The sequence below is a fragment of the Taudactylus pleione genome, unplaced genomic scaffold (genome assembly GCF_031769625.1).
Source record: "Taudactylus pleione unplaced genomic scaffold, aTauple2 ptg000978l, whole genome shotgun sequence".
NCBI lineage: Eukaryota > Metazoa > Chordata > Amphibia > Anura > Myobatrachidae > Taudactylus > Taudactylus pleione.
The window spans coordinates 1458914-1476772 of NW_028285379.1; the positions used below are offsets into that span (position 1 = coordinate 1458914).

Sequence of the window (17859 nt, forward strand, 5' to 3'; positions counted from 1 at the left end):
CCACATGGCCCTATCACCAACCCTCCACCTTCTCCTACCCCCCCACATTCATCCATCCACCTGCCAACTTCACCAACATACCACCATCACCCACATGGCCCTATCACCAACCCTCCAACTTCTCCTACCCCCCCCACATTCATCCATCCACCTGCCAACTTCACCGACATATCACCATCACCCACCCTCCACCTTCTATCTCCCACCTGCCACTTTCTTCCTTCATACACCTGCCACCTTCACACAGCCGCCACCTTCAAGCACCTGGCCCTTTCACCCACTTGCCACCTTCATCCATCCATCTTCATCCATCCACCATCTTCACCCACCGACCAACTTCACCCACCGACCAACTTCACCAACCTACCACCATCACCGACATGGCCCTTTCACCCACCCCGCCATCTTCATCTACCAAGTAAATATCATTACATAAATGTAATGATATTTAATACAAAAATATACCAGTCATAGCCATCAGGCCATGTAGATGTTTTGCTGGTTTGTTTAATAACAATATCATTTTAATTTTGCACTCTGACATGTTAAAATTTAATAACGTGCATCAACAAAATACAATTTATTTTTCCCTATGTGTGGTAATTGTTGCATTATCATATAGTCAGTGATAGCACACTGCACCTCTTATAATAATTAAACCGTATCTATACATATATTAGGGGTTACTCTCAATTTATTAGTCCTAAAATATATATATATGTATATTAATAATAATAATAATAATAATAATATATATATGTATAATAATAATAATATATATGTATAATAATAATAATATATATGTATCAGTGTGGACGGGACCTTGTGGTGTCAGCTGGGTGTGATTAGGAATTTCCTGTTCCCCTCAGGAGAACAGCCATCGGGTCACCTGGGCGAGGAAGACTTGTGGGCTTCTCATGCAGCCGCTGTTTGCCCCATGCCACCAGGAGGTGCCCTGCCAGCAGTACTACGACTGGTGTGTGTATGACGCCTGCGGGTAGGTGATGACGCTAAATGTCGGCCATATTCCTCTGTTACCATCTGCGGGTGCGAGTTCATCTCTTTACTGTCTCTCAGGTGTGACTCTGGCGGAGACTGCGAGTGTCTATGCACGGCCATCGCCACGTACGTGGAGGAGTGTAACCAGCACGGAGTGTACATCCGCTGGAGGTCCCAGGACCTGTGCCGTGCGTATCGCTTCCTATTAATCAGCCATGTCTGGAGCTCTCCCGTGACTTTCATATTCATATCTGGGACAAAAATGTGACATGAAATCTGCCCTGGCCAAACCCCCCACTGCCCCCCACTCCTTCCGATGGGTGCCCTCATACTGTATACCTACCCCCTATATGCCATACAGCGCGAGACGCCCGGCACGAATTAGCCGCTGCGAGAGAAGTAACGTACCATAGTTTTCTCTCATTTTGCGGCTCATTCATAATCGCAGACGCAGTTACGCACCAGTCACAGTGTACTACAGACGCAGTTACGCTCCAGTCACAGTGTACTACAGACGCAGTTACGCTCCAGTCACAGTGTACTACAGACGCAGTTACGCGCCAGTCACAGTGTACTACAGACGCAGTTACGCGCCAGTCACAGTGTACTACAGACGCAGTTACGCGCCAGTCACAGTGTACTACAGACGCAGTTACGCGCCAGTCACAGTGTACTACAGACGCAGTTACGCACCAGTCACAGTGTACTACAGACGCAGTTACGCACCAGTCACAGTGTACTACAGACGCAGTTACGCACCAGTCACAGTGTTCTACAGACGCAGTTACGCACCAGTCACAGTGTACTACAGACGCAGTTACGCGCCAGTCACAGTGTTCTACAGACGCAGTTACGCACCAGTCCCAGTGTACTACAGACGCAGTTACGCACCAGTCACAGTGTTCTACAGACGCAGTTACGCACCAGTCCCAGTGTACTACAGACGCAGTTACGCACCAGTCACAGTGTACTACAGACGCAGTTACGCACCAGTCACAGTGTACTACAGACGCAGTTACGCACCAGTCACAGTGTACTACAGACGCAGTTACGCGCCAGTCACAGTGTACTACAGACGCAGTTACGCGCCAGTCACAGTGTACTACAGACGCAGTTACGCGCCAGTCACAATGTACTACAGACACAGTTACGCACCAGTCCCAGTGTTCTACAGACGCAGTTACGCACCAGTCCCAGTGTACTACAGACGCAGTTACGCACCAGTCCCAGTGTACTACAGACGCAGTTACGCACCAGTCACAGTGTACTACAGACGCAGTTACGCGCCAGTCACAGTGTACTACAGACGCAGTTACGCGCCAGTCACAGTGTACTACAGACGCAGTTACGCGCCAGTCACAGTGTACTACAGACGCAGTTACGCGCCAGTCACAGTGTACTACAGACGCAGTTACGCGCCAGTCACAGTGTACTACAGACGCAGTTACGCGCCAGTCACAGTGTACTACAGACGCAGTTACGCGCCAGTCACAGTGTACTACAGACGCAGTTACGCGCCAGTCACAGTGTACTACAGACGCAGTTACGCGCCAGTCACAGTGTACTACAGACGCAGTTAGACGCACCAGTCACAGTGTACTACAGACGCAGTTACGCACCAGTCACAGTGTACTACAGACGCAGTTACGCACCAGTCACAGTGTACTACAGACGCAGTTACGCACCAGTCACAGTGTACTACAGGCGCAGTTACGCACCAGCCACAGTATTCTACAGACGCAGTTACGCACCAGTCACAGTGTACTACAGACGCAGTTACGCGCCAGTCACAGTGTACTACAGACGCAGTTACGCGCCAGTCACAGTGTACTACAGACGCAGTTACGCGCCAGTCACAGTGTACTACAGGCGCAGTTACGCACCAGTCACAGTGTACTACAGACGCAGTTACGCACCAGTCACAGTGTACTACAGACGCAGTTACGCACCAGTCACAGTGTACTACAGACGCAGTTACGCACCAGTCACAGTGTACTACAGACGCAGTTACGCACCAGTCACAGTGTACTACAGACGCAGTTACGCACCAGTCACAGTGTACTACAGAAGCAGTTACACGCTCACAGTGTACTACAGACGCAGTTACGCACCAGTCACAGTGTACTACAGAAGCAGTTACACGCTCACAGTGTACTACAGACGCAGTTACGCACCAGTCACAGTGTACTACAGGCGCAGTTATGCACCAGTCTCAGTGTACTACAGGCGCAGTTACGCACCAGTCACAGTGTACTACAGACGCAGTTACGCACCAGTCACAGTGTACTACAGACGCAGTTACGCACCAGTCACAGTGTACTACAGAAGCAGTTACGCACCAGTCACAGTGTACTACAGGCGCAGTTACGCACCAGTCACAGTGTACTACAGACGCAGTTACGCACCAGTCACAGTGTACTACAGACGCAGTTACGCACCAGTCACAGTGTACTACAGACGCAGTTACGCACCAGTCACAGTGTACTACAGACGCAGTTACGCGCCAGTCACAGTGTACTACAGACGCAGTTACGCACCAGTCACACTGTACTACAGACACAGTTACGCACCAGTCACAGTGTACTACAGACGCAGTTACGCACCAGTCACACTGTACTACAGACGCAGTTATGCACCAGTCACACTGTACTACAGACACAGTTACGCACCAGTCAGTGTACTACAGACGCAGTTACGCACCAGTCACACTGTACTACAGACGCAGTTACGCACCAGTCACACTGTACTACAGATGCTGTGCTACGACCATAACCACACAGGAATTAGATTTAAAGATATACAAAGTTGCAGATAAAGAGCCACAGAGCTTGGAATGAGAAAAAAGCTCGGCTTGAGCCCTTTGTATACAGATTGGGGCTGTGTCGCACGCAGGTGTATACAGGTGCCGCACGAAGGTGTATACAGGTGCCGCACGCAGGTGTATACAGGTGCCGCACGCAGGTGTATACAGGTGCCGCACGCAGGTGTATACAGGTGCCGCACGCAGGTGTATACAGGTGCCGCACGCAGGTGTATACAGGTGCCGCACGCAGGTGTATACAGGTGCCGCACGCAGGTGTATACAGGTGCCGCACGCAGGTGTATACAGGTGCCGCACGCAGGTGTATACAGGTGCCACACGCAGGTGTATACAGGTGCCACACGCAGATGTATACAGGTGTCGCACGCAGATGTATACAGGTGTCGCACGCAGATGTATACAGGTGTCGCACGCAGATGTATACAGGTGTCGCACCCAGGTGTATACAGGTGTCGCACCCAGGTGTATACAGGTGCCGCACACCAGTGTATGAGGTCACATCTGTAGATGAACCTTTTCCCTTATCCTCATAAGCTGAGAGAATCCGTATCATGTTTACCTCACTGGAACAAAAGTACTGTGATGGAACGTATGGGAATATAAAATATATATATATATTATGCCTTGTGCGTGTGTGTGTATATATATGTTATAAATAATATATATACACAGTAAGAGCAGCTCTCCCTAACCACGGTATGATGGCTTACTGTCCCCTTCCTCTGTACAGCCATGCAGTGTGACAATGGGCTGGTGTATGAGGCCTGTGGACCCCCGTGTGCTCAGACCTGCAAGACCACGGGACTGGGCCCTGATCCACACTGCGCCTCTCTTTCCTGCGTGGAGGGATGCTTCTGTCCTCAGGAGAAGGTCCTGCATGGTAAGCGGACATTGTACGGACAATATTATCATAGTACAATCCATGGCAGCCTCTAATGTACAGACCTACTATTCTATTACAGGTCTTCTCCTCCCTCACCACTAGGGGTCCTCACAGTGAGGGGCAGCTCTGCAGGAACGGCTGACCTGTGACACTGAGCACATGTAGGAGCCGGTCAGACCCCTTTCACACTGGCAGCTGGACCCGGATTATTCCCAGGTCCAGCCATTCACACCAGACTGGGTCTTCCGACGTCACAGTATACGCTTGGAGATAAAGGGGTCTATTTACTAAGCTGTGTTAGGAGATAAAGTGAAATGAGATAAGGTACCAGCCAATCAGCTCCTAACTGCCATGCCACAGGCTGTGTTTGAAAAATGACAGGAGCTGATTGGCTGGTACCTTATCTCTGTTCGCTTTATCTCCTAACACAGCTTAGTAAATAGAGCCCTATGTCATCTCCAAGCACCTACTGAAGGCAGCCAATCGGGTCATTTGAGGCTTCACCTGGGTCGTCATGACCCAGGTTGCACCATTTACACAGCACCCTCACCAGGGTCTTTTTCAGGTAACCTTTTCCACTGAGCCGTCACCCGGGTGATTGCTGCAGTGGTAGAGGGTACATGGAGACCTATGTTGTAGCTTACGCTGATCATTATAACTCAGCAGCTTTGGGAGTTGCAGGATTGTAGGAACCTCTCTGCCTGTTCCTCTAATGCAGCCCTGGCCGACCTGTGGCTCTTCAGCAGTGACGTGCGGTGAGGTGAATGGCTGGGGAGGCACACATGGAGATGGGTCTCACCCCCTACTCACTGTAACTCTCCCCTCACTACACGAAGCTTCAGTGTCCATTCATTCTCCTGCCTGCATCACTGTGTCCTCTCTGCTGCTGCTGCTGCTATCGATCTCTAAACACTGCAGGGCACTTCCTGGTCACATGACACTCTCCTAGCTCCGATCTCTAAACACTGCAGGGCACTTCCTGGTCACATGACACTCTCCTAGCTCCGATCTCTAAACACTGCAGGGCACTTCCTGGTCACATGGCACTCTCCTAGCTCCGATCTCTAAACACTGCAGGGCACTTCCTGGTCACATGACACTCTCCTAGCTCCGATCTCTAAACACTGCAGGGCACTTCCTGGTCACATGGCACTCTCCTAGCTCCGATCTCTAAACACTGCAGGGCACTTCCTGGTCACATGACACTCTCCAAGCTCCGATCTAACACTGCAGGGCACTTCCTGGTCACATGGCACTCTCCTAGCTCCGATCTCTAAACACTGCAGGGCACTTCCTGGTCACATGGCACTCTCCTAGCTCCGATCTCTAAACACTGCAGGGCACTTCCTGGTCACATCACACTCCTAGCTCAGATCTCTAAACATTGCAGGGCACCTCCTGGTCACATGACACTCTCCTAGCTCCGATCTCTAAACACTGCAGGGCACTTCCTGGTCACATGGCACTCTCCTAGCTCCGATCTCTAAACACTGCAGGGTACTTCCTGGTCACATGACACTCTCCTAGCTCCGATCTCTAAACACTGCAGGGTGTACTTCCTGGTCACATGACACTCTCCTAGCTCCGATCTCTAAACACTGCAGGGCACTTCCTGGTCACATCACACTCCTAGCTCAGATCTCTAAACATTGCAGGGCACCTCCTGGTCACATGACACTCTCCTAGCTCCGATCTCTAAACACTGCAGGGCACTTCCTGGTCACATGACACTCTCCTAGCTCCGATCTCTAAACACAGCAGGGCACTTCCTGGTCACATGACACATCCAAGGTGTCCATCAGTGCTCAAGGCATGCCCCCCCCATACTCAGAGGCATGCCTCTATTAGCTCTCTTTCTGTGCAGCTTACTGCACATGGTGTGGCCCCACCCCCAGCTCTGAAAGCAGTGGCTGACTATACAGAAGTGAGGCTGAGCTGTTGCTGCCTCGTCTCCCTGCAGTCACAGGGAGCTCCACAAAGCTGGTGAGTGTGAACTATAAAACTGATTACAATAAACAAAGATGTTTATAAGTTATAAATATCTTATTTGTATTATTCTAATCATGTTTTTTATATCAAATCTCAGGAGTATGACAGGGGAGGCTCTGCCTAGCCTAACTGCACGTCCCTGCCCTCCAGCTGTTGTGAAACAATAAGTCCCAGCATGCCCTGCCGCAGTTTTGCTAGTAGGGAATGCTAAAACTATGGCAGGGCATGCTGGGATGTGTAGTTTAACAACAGCTTGAGAGACACAGGTGGACCAGGCCTGCTCTAATGAATATTGTCTGTCAGTGTGGTGTGCATTGCCCTGAATTACAGGATATTAAATGTCTCTTACACCAGTAATAATCATCCTTCCATGATTTAGATGGGAGCTGTATCATCCCTTCAGAGTGCCCGTGTTACTGGGAGAATCTGCCGTTCCCAGCTGGTGCCATGGTGAAGCAAGGCTGCCACAACTGGTAGGTGTCGTGGTTTCCTGCCACCAGGATAGGTTATACAAATACATGATATAATACGGGTTGTCTCTTTTGACCCATATACCAATGTTGTCTGGGGTGGTCACGTATAAAGCACAACACATCCACAATGGGTAATGCCCCATTGCCACAGAGTGCCCGGGGTTTGCTGAGTAAGATGTTGGGTTTGTGATGGGCAGGAGTTTGCCCTGGGTGAGGTGAGGTGTAGGAGGGCGCACCTTGTGGGGTGTAAGTGCAGCAGTCGCCTGATTGGGCAGGGCAGTCCATTATCATATGGATAAAGGGGTGGGGAAGGTTATTTTTTTTAGGGTAACTCCTTGCAGTGTACAAAGGGACGGGCGCAGGAATGAACGTAAGTCTGTTTGCGGAGCATGTGAGCCTGTTTGCGGAGCGTATCTTGTGTGTGTTATTGCAGTGTGGTACCAGGCATGCCCAAGTGGGCTGTGCGGAGGCATATATCCCCATGTATGATAGGAAGCGCTTAGCTGGGGTGTAGAAGGTAATTTCACGTAGCTGAGATCCCTGGGGGCACGTGCTAGGAATTGCAGGCTACAGAGAGATCCGTACGTGGCAGGAATTGCAGGCTACAGAGAGATCCGCACGTGGCAGGATTAGCAGGCTACAGAGAGATCCGTACGTGGCAGGAATTGCAGGTTACAGAGAGATCCGTACGTGGCAGGATTAGCAGGCTACAGAGAGAGCCGTACGTGGCAGGATTAGCAGGCTACAGAGAGATCCGCACGTGGCAGGATTAGCAGGCTACAGAGAGATCCGTACGTGGCAGGAATTGCAGGCTACAGAGAGATCCGTACGTGGCAGGAATTGCAGGCTACAGAGAGATCCGTACGTGGCAGGAATTGCAGGCTACAGAGAGATCCGTACGTGGCAGGAATTGCAGGCTACAGAGAGATCCGTACGTGGCAGGAATTGCAGGCTACAGAGAGATCCGTACGTGGCAGGAATTGCAGGCTACAGAGAGATCCGTACGTGGCAGGATTAGCAGGCTACAGAGAGATCCGCACGTGGCAGGCATTGCAGGCTACAGAGAGATCCGTACGCGGCAGGAATTGCAGGCTACAGAGAGATCCGTACGTGGCAGGAATTGCAGGCTACAGAGAGATCCGTACGTGGCAGGAATTGCAGGCTACAGAGAGATCCGTACGTGGCAGGAATTGCAGGCTACAGAGAGATCCGTACGTGGCAGGAATTGCAGGCTACAGAGAGATCCGTACGCGGCAGGAATTGCAGGCTACAGAGAGTTCCGTACGCGGCAGGAATTGCAGGCTACAGAGAGTTCCGTACGCGGCAGGAATTGCAGGCTACAGAGAGTTCCGTACGCGGCAGGAATTGCAGGCTACAGAGAGATCCGCACGCGGCAGGAATTCCAGGCTACAGAGAGATCCGCACGTGGCAGGAAGTACAGGCTATAGACAGATCCGCACGTGGCAGGAATTACAGGCTACAGAGAGATCCGCACGTGGCAGGATTTGCAGGAGACAGAGATATTATCCTTTATTTATATGGCGCCACAAAGGTTCCGCAGCGCCTTACACAGTACATAAATGAGCACAGAAGAAAATCAGTTAATAGTAATATACAGGACAAGGACATGGTTTATACTTTATACACATAGCTGCATAACACAAGCAGCGGGGCCTCAGCAACCAATTGTTAGGTGCCAATTGGGGAGTTAGGAGTAAAAGATACTATGAGTAGGGGGAGGAGACGCACATTTGGGATGAGGGCCCTGCTCATGAGAGCTTTACATTTTAAACGTCAGGGGCAGACAGACAGGGGTGACACAGATAGGGTAGATAGTGAGGAAGGAGCATGGAGCAGGGGGTTAGGATATGAGCTGTGGAATGTGAGGGGCAGACAGACAGGGGTGACACAGATGGGGTAGATAGTGAGGAAGGAGCATGGAGCAGGGGGTTAGGATATGTGCTGTGGAATGTGAGGGACAGACAGACAGGGGTGACACAGAGGGGTAGATAGTGAGGAAGGAGCATGGAGCAGGGGGTTAGGATATGTGCTGTGGAATGTGAGGGGCAGACAGACAGGGGTGACACAGATGGGGTAGATAGTGAGGAAGGAGCATGGAGCAGGGGGTTAGGATATGAGCTGTGGAATGTGAGGGGCAGACAGACAGGGGTGACACAGATGGGGTAGATAGTGAGGAAGGAGCATGGAGCAGGGGGTTAGGATATGTGCTGGGGAATGTGAGGGACAGACAGACAGGGGTGACACAGATGGGGTAGATAGTGAGGAAGGAGCATGGAGCAGGGGGTTAGGATATGAGCTGTGGAATGTGAGGGGCAGACAGACAGTGGTGACACAGATGGGGTAGATAGTGAGGAAGGAGCATGGAGCAGGGGGTTAGGATATGAGCTGTGGAATGTGAGGGGCAGACAGACAGGGGTGACACAGATGGGGTAGATAGTGAGGAAGGAGCATGGAGCAGGGGGTTAGGATATGTGCTGGGGAATGTGAGGGACAGACAGACAGGGGTGACACAGATGGGGTAGATAGTGAGGAAGGAGCATGGAGCAGGGGGTTAGGATATGTGCTGTGGAATGTGAGGGACAGACAGACAGGGGTGACACAGATGGGGTAGATAGTGAGGAAGGAGCATGGAGCAGGGGGTTAGGATATGTGCTGTGGAATGTGAGGGACAGACAGACAGGGGTGACACAGATGGGGTAGATAGTGAGGAAGGAGCATGGAGCAGGGGGTTAGGATATGAGCTGTGGAATGTGAGGGGCAGACAGACGGGTGACACAGATGGGGTAGATAGTGAGGAAGGAGCATGGAGCAGGGGGTTAGGATATGTGCTGTGGAATGTGAGGGGCAGACAGACAGGGGTGACACAGATGGGGTAGATAGTGAGGAAGGAGCATGGAGCAGGGGGTTAGGATATGAGCTGTGGAATGTGAGGGGCAGACAGACAGATGGGGTAGATAGTGAGGAAGGAGCATGGAGCAGGGGGTTAGGATATGAGCTGTGGAATGTGAGGCGCAGACAGACAGGGGTGACACAGATGGGGTAGATAGTGAGGAAGGAGCATGGAGCAGGGGGTTAGGATATGTGCTGGGGAATGTGAGGGGCAGACAGACAGGGGTGACACAGATGGGGTAGATAGTGAGGATGGAGCAGGGGGTTAGGATATGAGCTGTGGAACGTCAGGGGCAGACACACAGGGGTGACACAGATGGGGTAGATAGTGAGGAAGGAGCAGGGGGTTAGGATATGTGCTGTGGAATGTGAGGGGTAGACAGACAGGGGTGACACAGATGGGGTAGATAGTGAGGAAGGAGCATGGAGCAGGGGGTTAGGATATGTGCTGTGGAATGTGAGGAGCAGACAGACAGGGGTGACACAGATGGGGTAGATAGTGAGGAAGGAGCATGGAGCAGGGGGTTAGGATATGAGCTGTGGAATGTGTGTGTATAAGATGACCCGATGTTATGTCATACTTGCCTACCCTCCCGATTTGTTCGGGAGCTTCCCGAAAATCGGGTGCCGCTCCCGACCTCCCGGCCCCCGACGATGTGCCCGCACCCCCCTGCGCTTTTAAATCACAAACCCCGGCAGCGGGGGGGCCGGTGACGCGATTCGCGCTGAATCGCGTCATTGTGGCTCCGCCACCGGCATTGTGAAGAGGGGGCGGGGCAACGATGACGCAATCGTGCTGTCACGCCCCCATGCTCCGCCCCCCAATGCTTCGTCATGTGCCTGGCCCCGCCCCCTTTGGGCGTGTCACGCCCCCTGCCCTGTAAGCCCGACAGCTCCCTCCCGGAAGGAAGGAGCTAAATGTCGGCAAGCGTGTGTTATGTCAAAGTTAAGTCCTTCATACATCTGTCTCTATGATAGAAAATAGATTGTTTATGTTATTTACATGAGATGTACAAAATACAGTTGTAGCACTTTAATTATTGTGTGTTACATTATAGCATCTAAATACATCCCGCTAAAAATGCAGCTATTATGGGACTGTCCCGCCATCCTAATAGTGACTACTCGTGTCCCAGCTGCTGGGTGCCATGCCATGCTCCTGTGAGTGCGTGCTATGCCATGCTCCTGTGAGTGGGTGCATCTCACATGTTAGACCCACTCACAAATGGGTGCAGCCATCTCCAAAATGCTGTGGTCCCACAGGATGTTGCTATACCTGGGCCCAGAATTTCTCTTGGCAGCCCTGGAGGTGACAGGCAGAACCAGGAGGGAATGGGGCTTAGTGGTGGGATAACAAGGCCATGGAGGGAGGGAGGGAGGTGACAGGCAGAACCAGGAGGGAATGGGGCTTAGTGGTGGGATAACAAGGCCATGGAGGGAGATAGGTGACAGGCAGAGACAGGTGAGAATGGGGCTTAGTGGTGGGGGTAACAAGGCCATGGAGGGAGATAGGGGACAGGCAGAGACAGGTGAGAATGGGGCTTAGTGGTGGGGGTAACAAGGCCATGGAGGGAGGGAGGTGACAGGCAGAGAAAGGAGGGAATGGGGCTTAGTGGTGGGGGTAACAAGGCCATGGAGGGAGGTAGGTGACAGGCAGAGACAGGAGGGAAAGGGGCTTAGTGGTGGGATAACAAGGCCATGGAGGGAGATAGGTGACAGGCAGAGACAGGTGGGAATGGGGCTTAGTGGTGGGGGTAACAAGGCCATGGAGGGAGGGAGGTGACAGGCAGAGGCAGGAGGGAATGGGGCTTAGTGGTGGGGTAACAAGGCCATGGAGTGAGATAGGTGACAGGCAGAGACAGGTGGGAATGGGGCTTATTGGTGGGGTAACATGGCCATGGAGGGAGGGAGGTGACAGGCAGAGGCAGGAGGGAATGGGGCTTAGTGGTGGGGGTAACAAGGCCATGGAGGGAGATAGGTGACAGGCAGAGACAGGTGGGAATGGGGCTTAGTGGTGGGGGTAACAAGGCCATGGAGGGAGATAGGTGACAGGCAGAGACAGGTGGGAATGGGGCTTAGTGGTGGGGGTAACAAGGCCATGGAGGGAGGGAGGTGACAGGCAGAACCAGGAGGGAATGGGGCTTAGTGATGGGGTAACAAGGCCATGGAGGGAGGTAGGTGGCAGGCAGTACCAGGAGGGAATGGGGCTTAGTGGTGGGGTAACAAGGCCATGGAGGGAGGGAGGTGACAGGAAGAGACAGGAGGGAATGGGGCTTAGTGGTGGGGTAACAAGGGAAGGGAGGGAGGGAGGTGACCAGCAGAGACAGGAGGGAATGGGGCTTAGTGGTGGGGTAACAAGGCCATGGAGGGAGGGAGGTGACAGGCAGAACCAGGAGGGAATGGGGCTTAGTGGTGGGGTAACAAGGCCATGGAGGGAGGGAGGTGGCAGGCAGTACCAGGAGGGAATGGGGCTTAGTGGTGGGGTAACAAGGCCATGGAGGGAGGGAGGTGACAGGCAGAGACAGGAGGGAATGGGGCTTAGTGGTGGGGGTAACAAGGCCATGGAGGGAGGTGACAGACAGAGACAGGAGGGAATGGGGCTCAGTGGTGGGGGTAACAAGGCCATGGAGGGAGGGAGGTGACAGGCAGAGACAGGAGGGAATGGGGCTTAGTGGTGGGGGTAACAAGGCCATGGAGGGATGGAGGTGACAGGCAGAACCAGGAGGTAATGGGGCTTTTTGGTGGGGTAACATGGCCATGGAGGGAGGGAGGTGACAGGCAGAGGCAGGAGGGAATGGGGCTTAGTGGTGGGGGTAACAAGGCCATGGAGGGAGATAGGTGACAGGCAGAGACAGGTGGGAATGGGGCTTGGTGGTGGGGGTAACAAGGCCATGGAGGGAGGGAGGTGACAGGCAGAGACAGGAGGGAATGGGGCTTAGTGGTGGGGTAACAAGGCCATAGAGGGAGGTAGGTGACAGGCAGAGACAGGAGGGAATGGGGCTTAGTGGTGGGGTAACAAGGCCATGGAGTGAGGTAGGTGACAGGCAGAGACAGGAGGGAATGGGGCTTAGTGGTGGGGTAACAAGGCCAGGGAGGGAGGGAGGAGACAGGCAGAGACAGGAGGGAATGGGGCTTAGTGGTGGGGTAACAAGGCCATGGAGTTAGGTAGGTGACAGGCAGAGACAGGAGGGAATGGGGCTTAGTAGTGGGGTAACAAGGCCATGGAGGGAGGGAGGAGACAGGCAGAGACAGGAGGGAATGGGGCTTAGTGGTGGGGTAACAAGGCCATGGAGTGAGGTAGGTGACAGGCAGAGACAGGAGGGAATGGGGCTTAGTGGTGGGGTAACAAGGCCATGGAGGGAGGTAGGTGACAGGCAGAGACAGGAGGGAATGGGGCTTAGTGGTGGGGTAACAAGGACATGGAGGGAGGGAGTTGACAGGCAGAGACAGGAGGGAATGGAGATTAGTGGTGGGGATAACAAGGCCATGGAGGGAGGGAGGTGACAAGCAGAACCAGGAGGGAATGGGGCTTAGTGATGGGGTAACAAGGCCATGGAGGGAGGGAGGTGATAGGAAGAGACAGGAGGGAATGGGGCTTAGTGGTCGGGTAACAAGGGAATGGAGGGAGGGAGGTGACCAGCAGAGACAGGAGGGAATGGGGCTTAGTGGTGGGGTAACAAGGCCATGGAGGTTGGGAGGTGACAGGCAGTACCAGGAGGGAATGGGGCTTAGTGGTGGGGTAACAAGGCCGTGGGGGGAGGGAGGTGACAGGCAGAGACAGGAGGGAGTGGGGCTTAGTGGTGGGGTAACAAGGCCAAGGGGGGATATACAGATTCCTGGATATACATACAGCAGCAGATAGGGGAGTACCTGCAATGTACAAGCAGTGAGTGCAGTGAGGAGTTTCCTGGATATACATACAGCAGCAGATAGGGGAGTACCTGCAATGTACAAGCAGCGAGTGCAGTGAGGAGTTTCCTGGATATACATACAGCAGCAGATAGGGGAGTACCTGCAATGTACAAGCAGTGAGTGCAGTGAGGAGTTTCCTGGATATACATATAGCAGCAGATAGGGGAGTACCTGCAATGTACAAGCAGCGAGTGCAATGATGAGATTACTGGATATACATACAGCAGCAGATAGGGGAGTACCTGCAATGTACAAGCAGCGAGTGCAGTGAGGAGATTCCTTGATATACATACAGCAGCAGATAGGGGAGTACCTGCAATGTACAAGCAGCGAGTGCAGTGAGGAGATTCCAGGATATACATACAGCAGCAGATAGGGGAGTACCTGCAATGTACAAGCAGTGAGTGCAGTAAGGAGATACCTGGATATACATACAGCAGCAGATAGGGGAGTAATGCAATGTACAAGCAGTGAGTGCAGTAAGGAGATTCCTAGATATACATACAGCAGCAGATTGGGGAGTACCTGCAATGTACAAGCAGTGAGTGCAGTAAGGAGCTTCCTGGATATACATACAGCAGCAGATAGGGGAGTACATGCAATGTGCAAGCAGTGAGTGCAGTGAGGAGATTCCTGGATATACATACAGCAGCAGATAGGGGAGTACCTGCAATGTGCAAGCAGTGAGTGCAGTGAGGAGATTCCTGGATATACATACAGCAGCAGATAGGGGAGTACAAGCAGCGAGTGCAGTGAGGAGATTCCTGGATATACATACAGCAGCAGATAGGGGAGTACCTGCAATGTACAAGCAGCGAGTGCAGTAAGGAGATTCCTGGATATACATACAGCAGCAGATAGGGGAGTACCTGCAATGTACAAGCAGCGAGTGCAGTAAGGAGATTCCTGGATATACATAGAGCAGCAGATAGGGGAGTACCTGCAATGTACAAGCAGTGAGTGCAGTAAGGAGATTCCTGGATATACATACAGCAGCAGATAGGGGAGTACCTGCAATGTACAAGCAGTGAGTGCAGTAAGGAGATTCCTGGATATACATACAGCAGCAGATAGAGGAGTACCTGCAATGTACAAGCAGTGAGTGCAGTAAGGAGATTCCTGGATATACATACAGCAGCAGATAGGGGAGTACATGCAATGTACAAGCAGTGAGTGCAGTAAGGAGATTCCTGGATATACATACAGCAGCAGATAGGGGAGTACCTGCAATGTAAAAGCAGTGAGTGCAGTAAGGAGATTCCTGGATATACATACAGCAGCAGATAGGGGAGTACCTGCAATGTACAAGCAGCGAGTGCAGTAAGGAGGTTCCTGGATATACATACAGCAGCAGATAGGGGAGTACCTGCAATGTGCAAGCAGTGAGTGCAGTGAGGAGATTCCTGGATATACATACAGCAGCAGATAGGGGAGTACATGCAATGTACAAGCAGTGAGTGCAGTAAGGAGATTCCTGGATATACATACAGCAGCAGATAGGGGAGTACCTGCAATGTAAAAGCAGTGAGTGCAGTAAGGAGATTCCTGGATATACATACAGCAGCAGATAGGGGAGTACCTGCAATGTACAAGCAGCGAGTGCAGTAAGGAGGTTCCTGGATATACATACAGCAGCAGATAGGGGAGTACCTGCAATGTGCAAGCAGTGAGTGCAGTGAGGAGATTCCTGGATATACATACAGCAGCTGATGGTGAATTTGTTAATTCACATAAGTATGTTGCTTGTTGTCGTCCCAAGTGTGTTCTGGTTTTGAGGATGTTTTCCCTCAGTTTTCTTCCAGCTTCACTCCAGGATATAACTCCGTCTTAGATTATAAGTGTCATTATTTTTTGATAACTAACACTTTGCATCTAAAACTAAATATTGCAGCCTACATCTATGCAGCCTTACTGATCACTAATAATGAAGGTTACAAACATCTCTCTCTGTGCTCACTGATTGGGACCCCTCCCCCTGTGCTCAACACACACTAAATTGGGATGCAATAAAGTCTAAGATAAACTATTTGTGAGAAGGGTGTAGAACGCCGATTCACAGTACATTCCAAACTTACTATATTGAAAATGCTCCTAATATAAAAGTGGAGACAATTTACCTAAATAATATTTCAAAGCTGTGATTATACATTCAATATAACAGCATCTGATGGGAGCAGTGGTACAATTTACCTGCAATTCAGAGAGAGAGAGAGAGAGAAGTCCCATCAGTCTTTGCCTGGTGTACATATGGCTAATTAGAACTCCGGTGTAACTCTGTCTTAGATTATAAGTGTAATTACAATTTGATAACTAACACTTTGAGTCTAAAACTAACTATTGCAGCCTACGTCTAAGCAGCCTTACTGATCACTAAAGATATCCGCACGTGGCAGGGATTGCAGGCTACATAGATATTCGCAGGGCTAAATCCGCCTATTTTCAGACATGTGCCCCAAGGACAGGGCAGGTGCTCATTGATGATGATAGCTATGAAAGCAAGCGTACGATTGATTGGTTTATCTATGTACAGAGGTTACTGTCTGACATGATTTTGTCTGGTCTCCGTCTGACTGCCCCCTCTCCATTTGCAGCACCTGCGGAGCCGGCCGGTGGCGGTGCCCTGATGAGCCTTGTTCTCCCCCCTCCCGCTGTGGAGGTGATGAATTTGCCTGTCACCTGAGTGAGCGCTGTGTTCCCAATGCCTGGGTCTGTGACAACGAGGATGACTGCGGAGATGGCTCAGATGAGATCTGCTCGCTGACCTGTGCGCCACAAGAGCACCGATGTGCCAACGGGCAGTGCGTTGCCCTGGCTCACCGCTGTGATGGCCAAGCTGACTGCGTGGATCATTCAGATGAATGGGGCTGCCCAGTTCCGGCCTGCAGCACTGCGGAGTTCCGCTGCTCCAACGGCCACTGCATCCCGCTCTCCCATGTCTGCGATGGTGATCTTGACTGTGGATTTGCTGACGACTCTGATGAAGCCGGTGAGTGCATTACATGGGATGGAGACCTGTAGCGTCTGGTAGTCTGGTGAGGGCATTACATTGGATGGAGACCTGTAGCCTCTGGTAGTCTGGTGAGGGCATTACATGGGATGGAGGCCTGTAGCCTCTGATAGTCTGGTGAGGGCATTACATGGGATGGAGACCTGTAGCCTCTGATAGTCTGGTGAGAGCATTACATGGGATGGAGACGTGTAGCCTCTGATAGTGTGGTGAGGGCATTACATGGGATGGAGGCCTGTAGCCTCTGGTAGTCTGGTGAGGGCATTACATGGGATAGAGACCTGTAGCCTCTGATAGTCTGGTGAGGGCATTACATGGGATGGAGACCTGTAGCCTCTGGTAGTCTGGTGAGGGCATTACATGGGATGGAGACCTGTAGCCTCTGGTAGTCTGGTGAGGGCATTACATGGTACGGAGGCCTGTAGCCTCTGATAGTCTGGTGAGGGCATTACATGGGATGGAGACCTGTAGCCTCTGATAGTTTGGTGAGAGCATTACATGGGAGGGAGACCTGTAGCCTCTGATAGTCTGGTGAGGGCATTACATGGGATGGAGACCTGTAGCCTCTGGTAGTCTGGTGAGGGCATTACATGGTACGGAGGCCTGTAGCCTCTGATAGTCTGGTGAGGGCATTACATGGGATGGAGACCTGTAGCCTCTGATAGTTTGGTGAGAGCATTACATGGGAGGGAGACCTGTAGCCTCTGATAGTCTGGTGAGGGCATTACATGGGATGGAGACCTGTAGCCTCTGATAGTCTGGTGAGAGCATTACATGGGATGGAGACCTGTAGCCTCTGATAGTCTGGTGAGGGCATTACATGGGATGGAGGCCTGTAGCCCCTGATAGTCTGGTGAGGGCATTA

General features: G+C 51.9%; 1 protein-coding gene across 1 annotated transcript in view; it reads left to right on the forward strand.

Annotated features, from left to right (window-relative positions):
* The window catches only part of LOC148454570 (SCO-spondin-like), a 147596-nt gene that overhangs the window by 129240 nt on the left and 497 nt on the right, over positions 1 to 17859 (forward strand). Inside the window, exons 19-23 of the mRNA XM_088460772.1 lie at positions 870 to 976; positions 1078 to 1187; positions 4551 to 4700; positions 7072 to 7165; positions 16579 to 16973. Coding sequence (XP_088316898.1) covers positions 870 to 976; positions 1078 to 1187; positions 4551 to 4700; positions 7072 to 7165; positions 16579 to 16973 — 856 coding nt within the window. The remainder of the gene's footprint in view (positions 1 to 869; positions 977 to 1077; positions 1188 to 4550; positions 4701 to 7071; positions 7166 to 16578; positions 16974 to 17859) is intronic.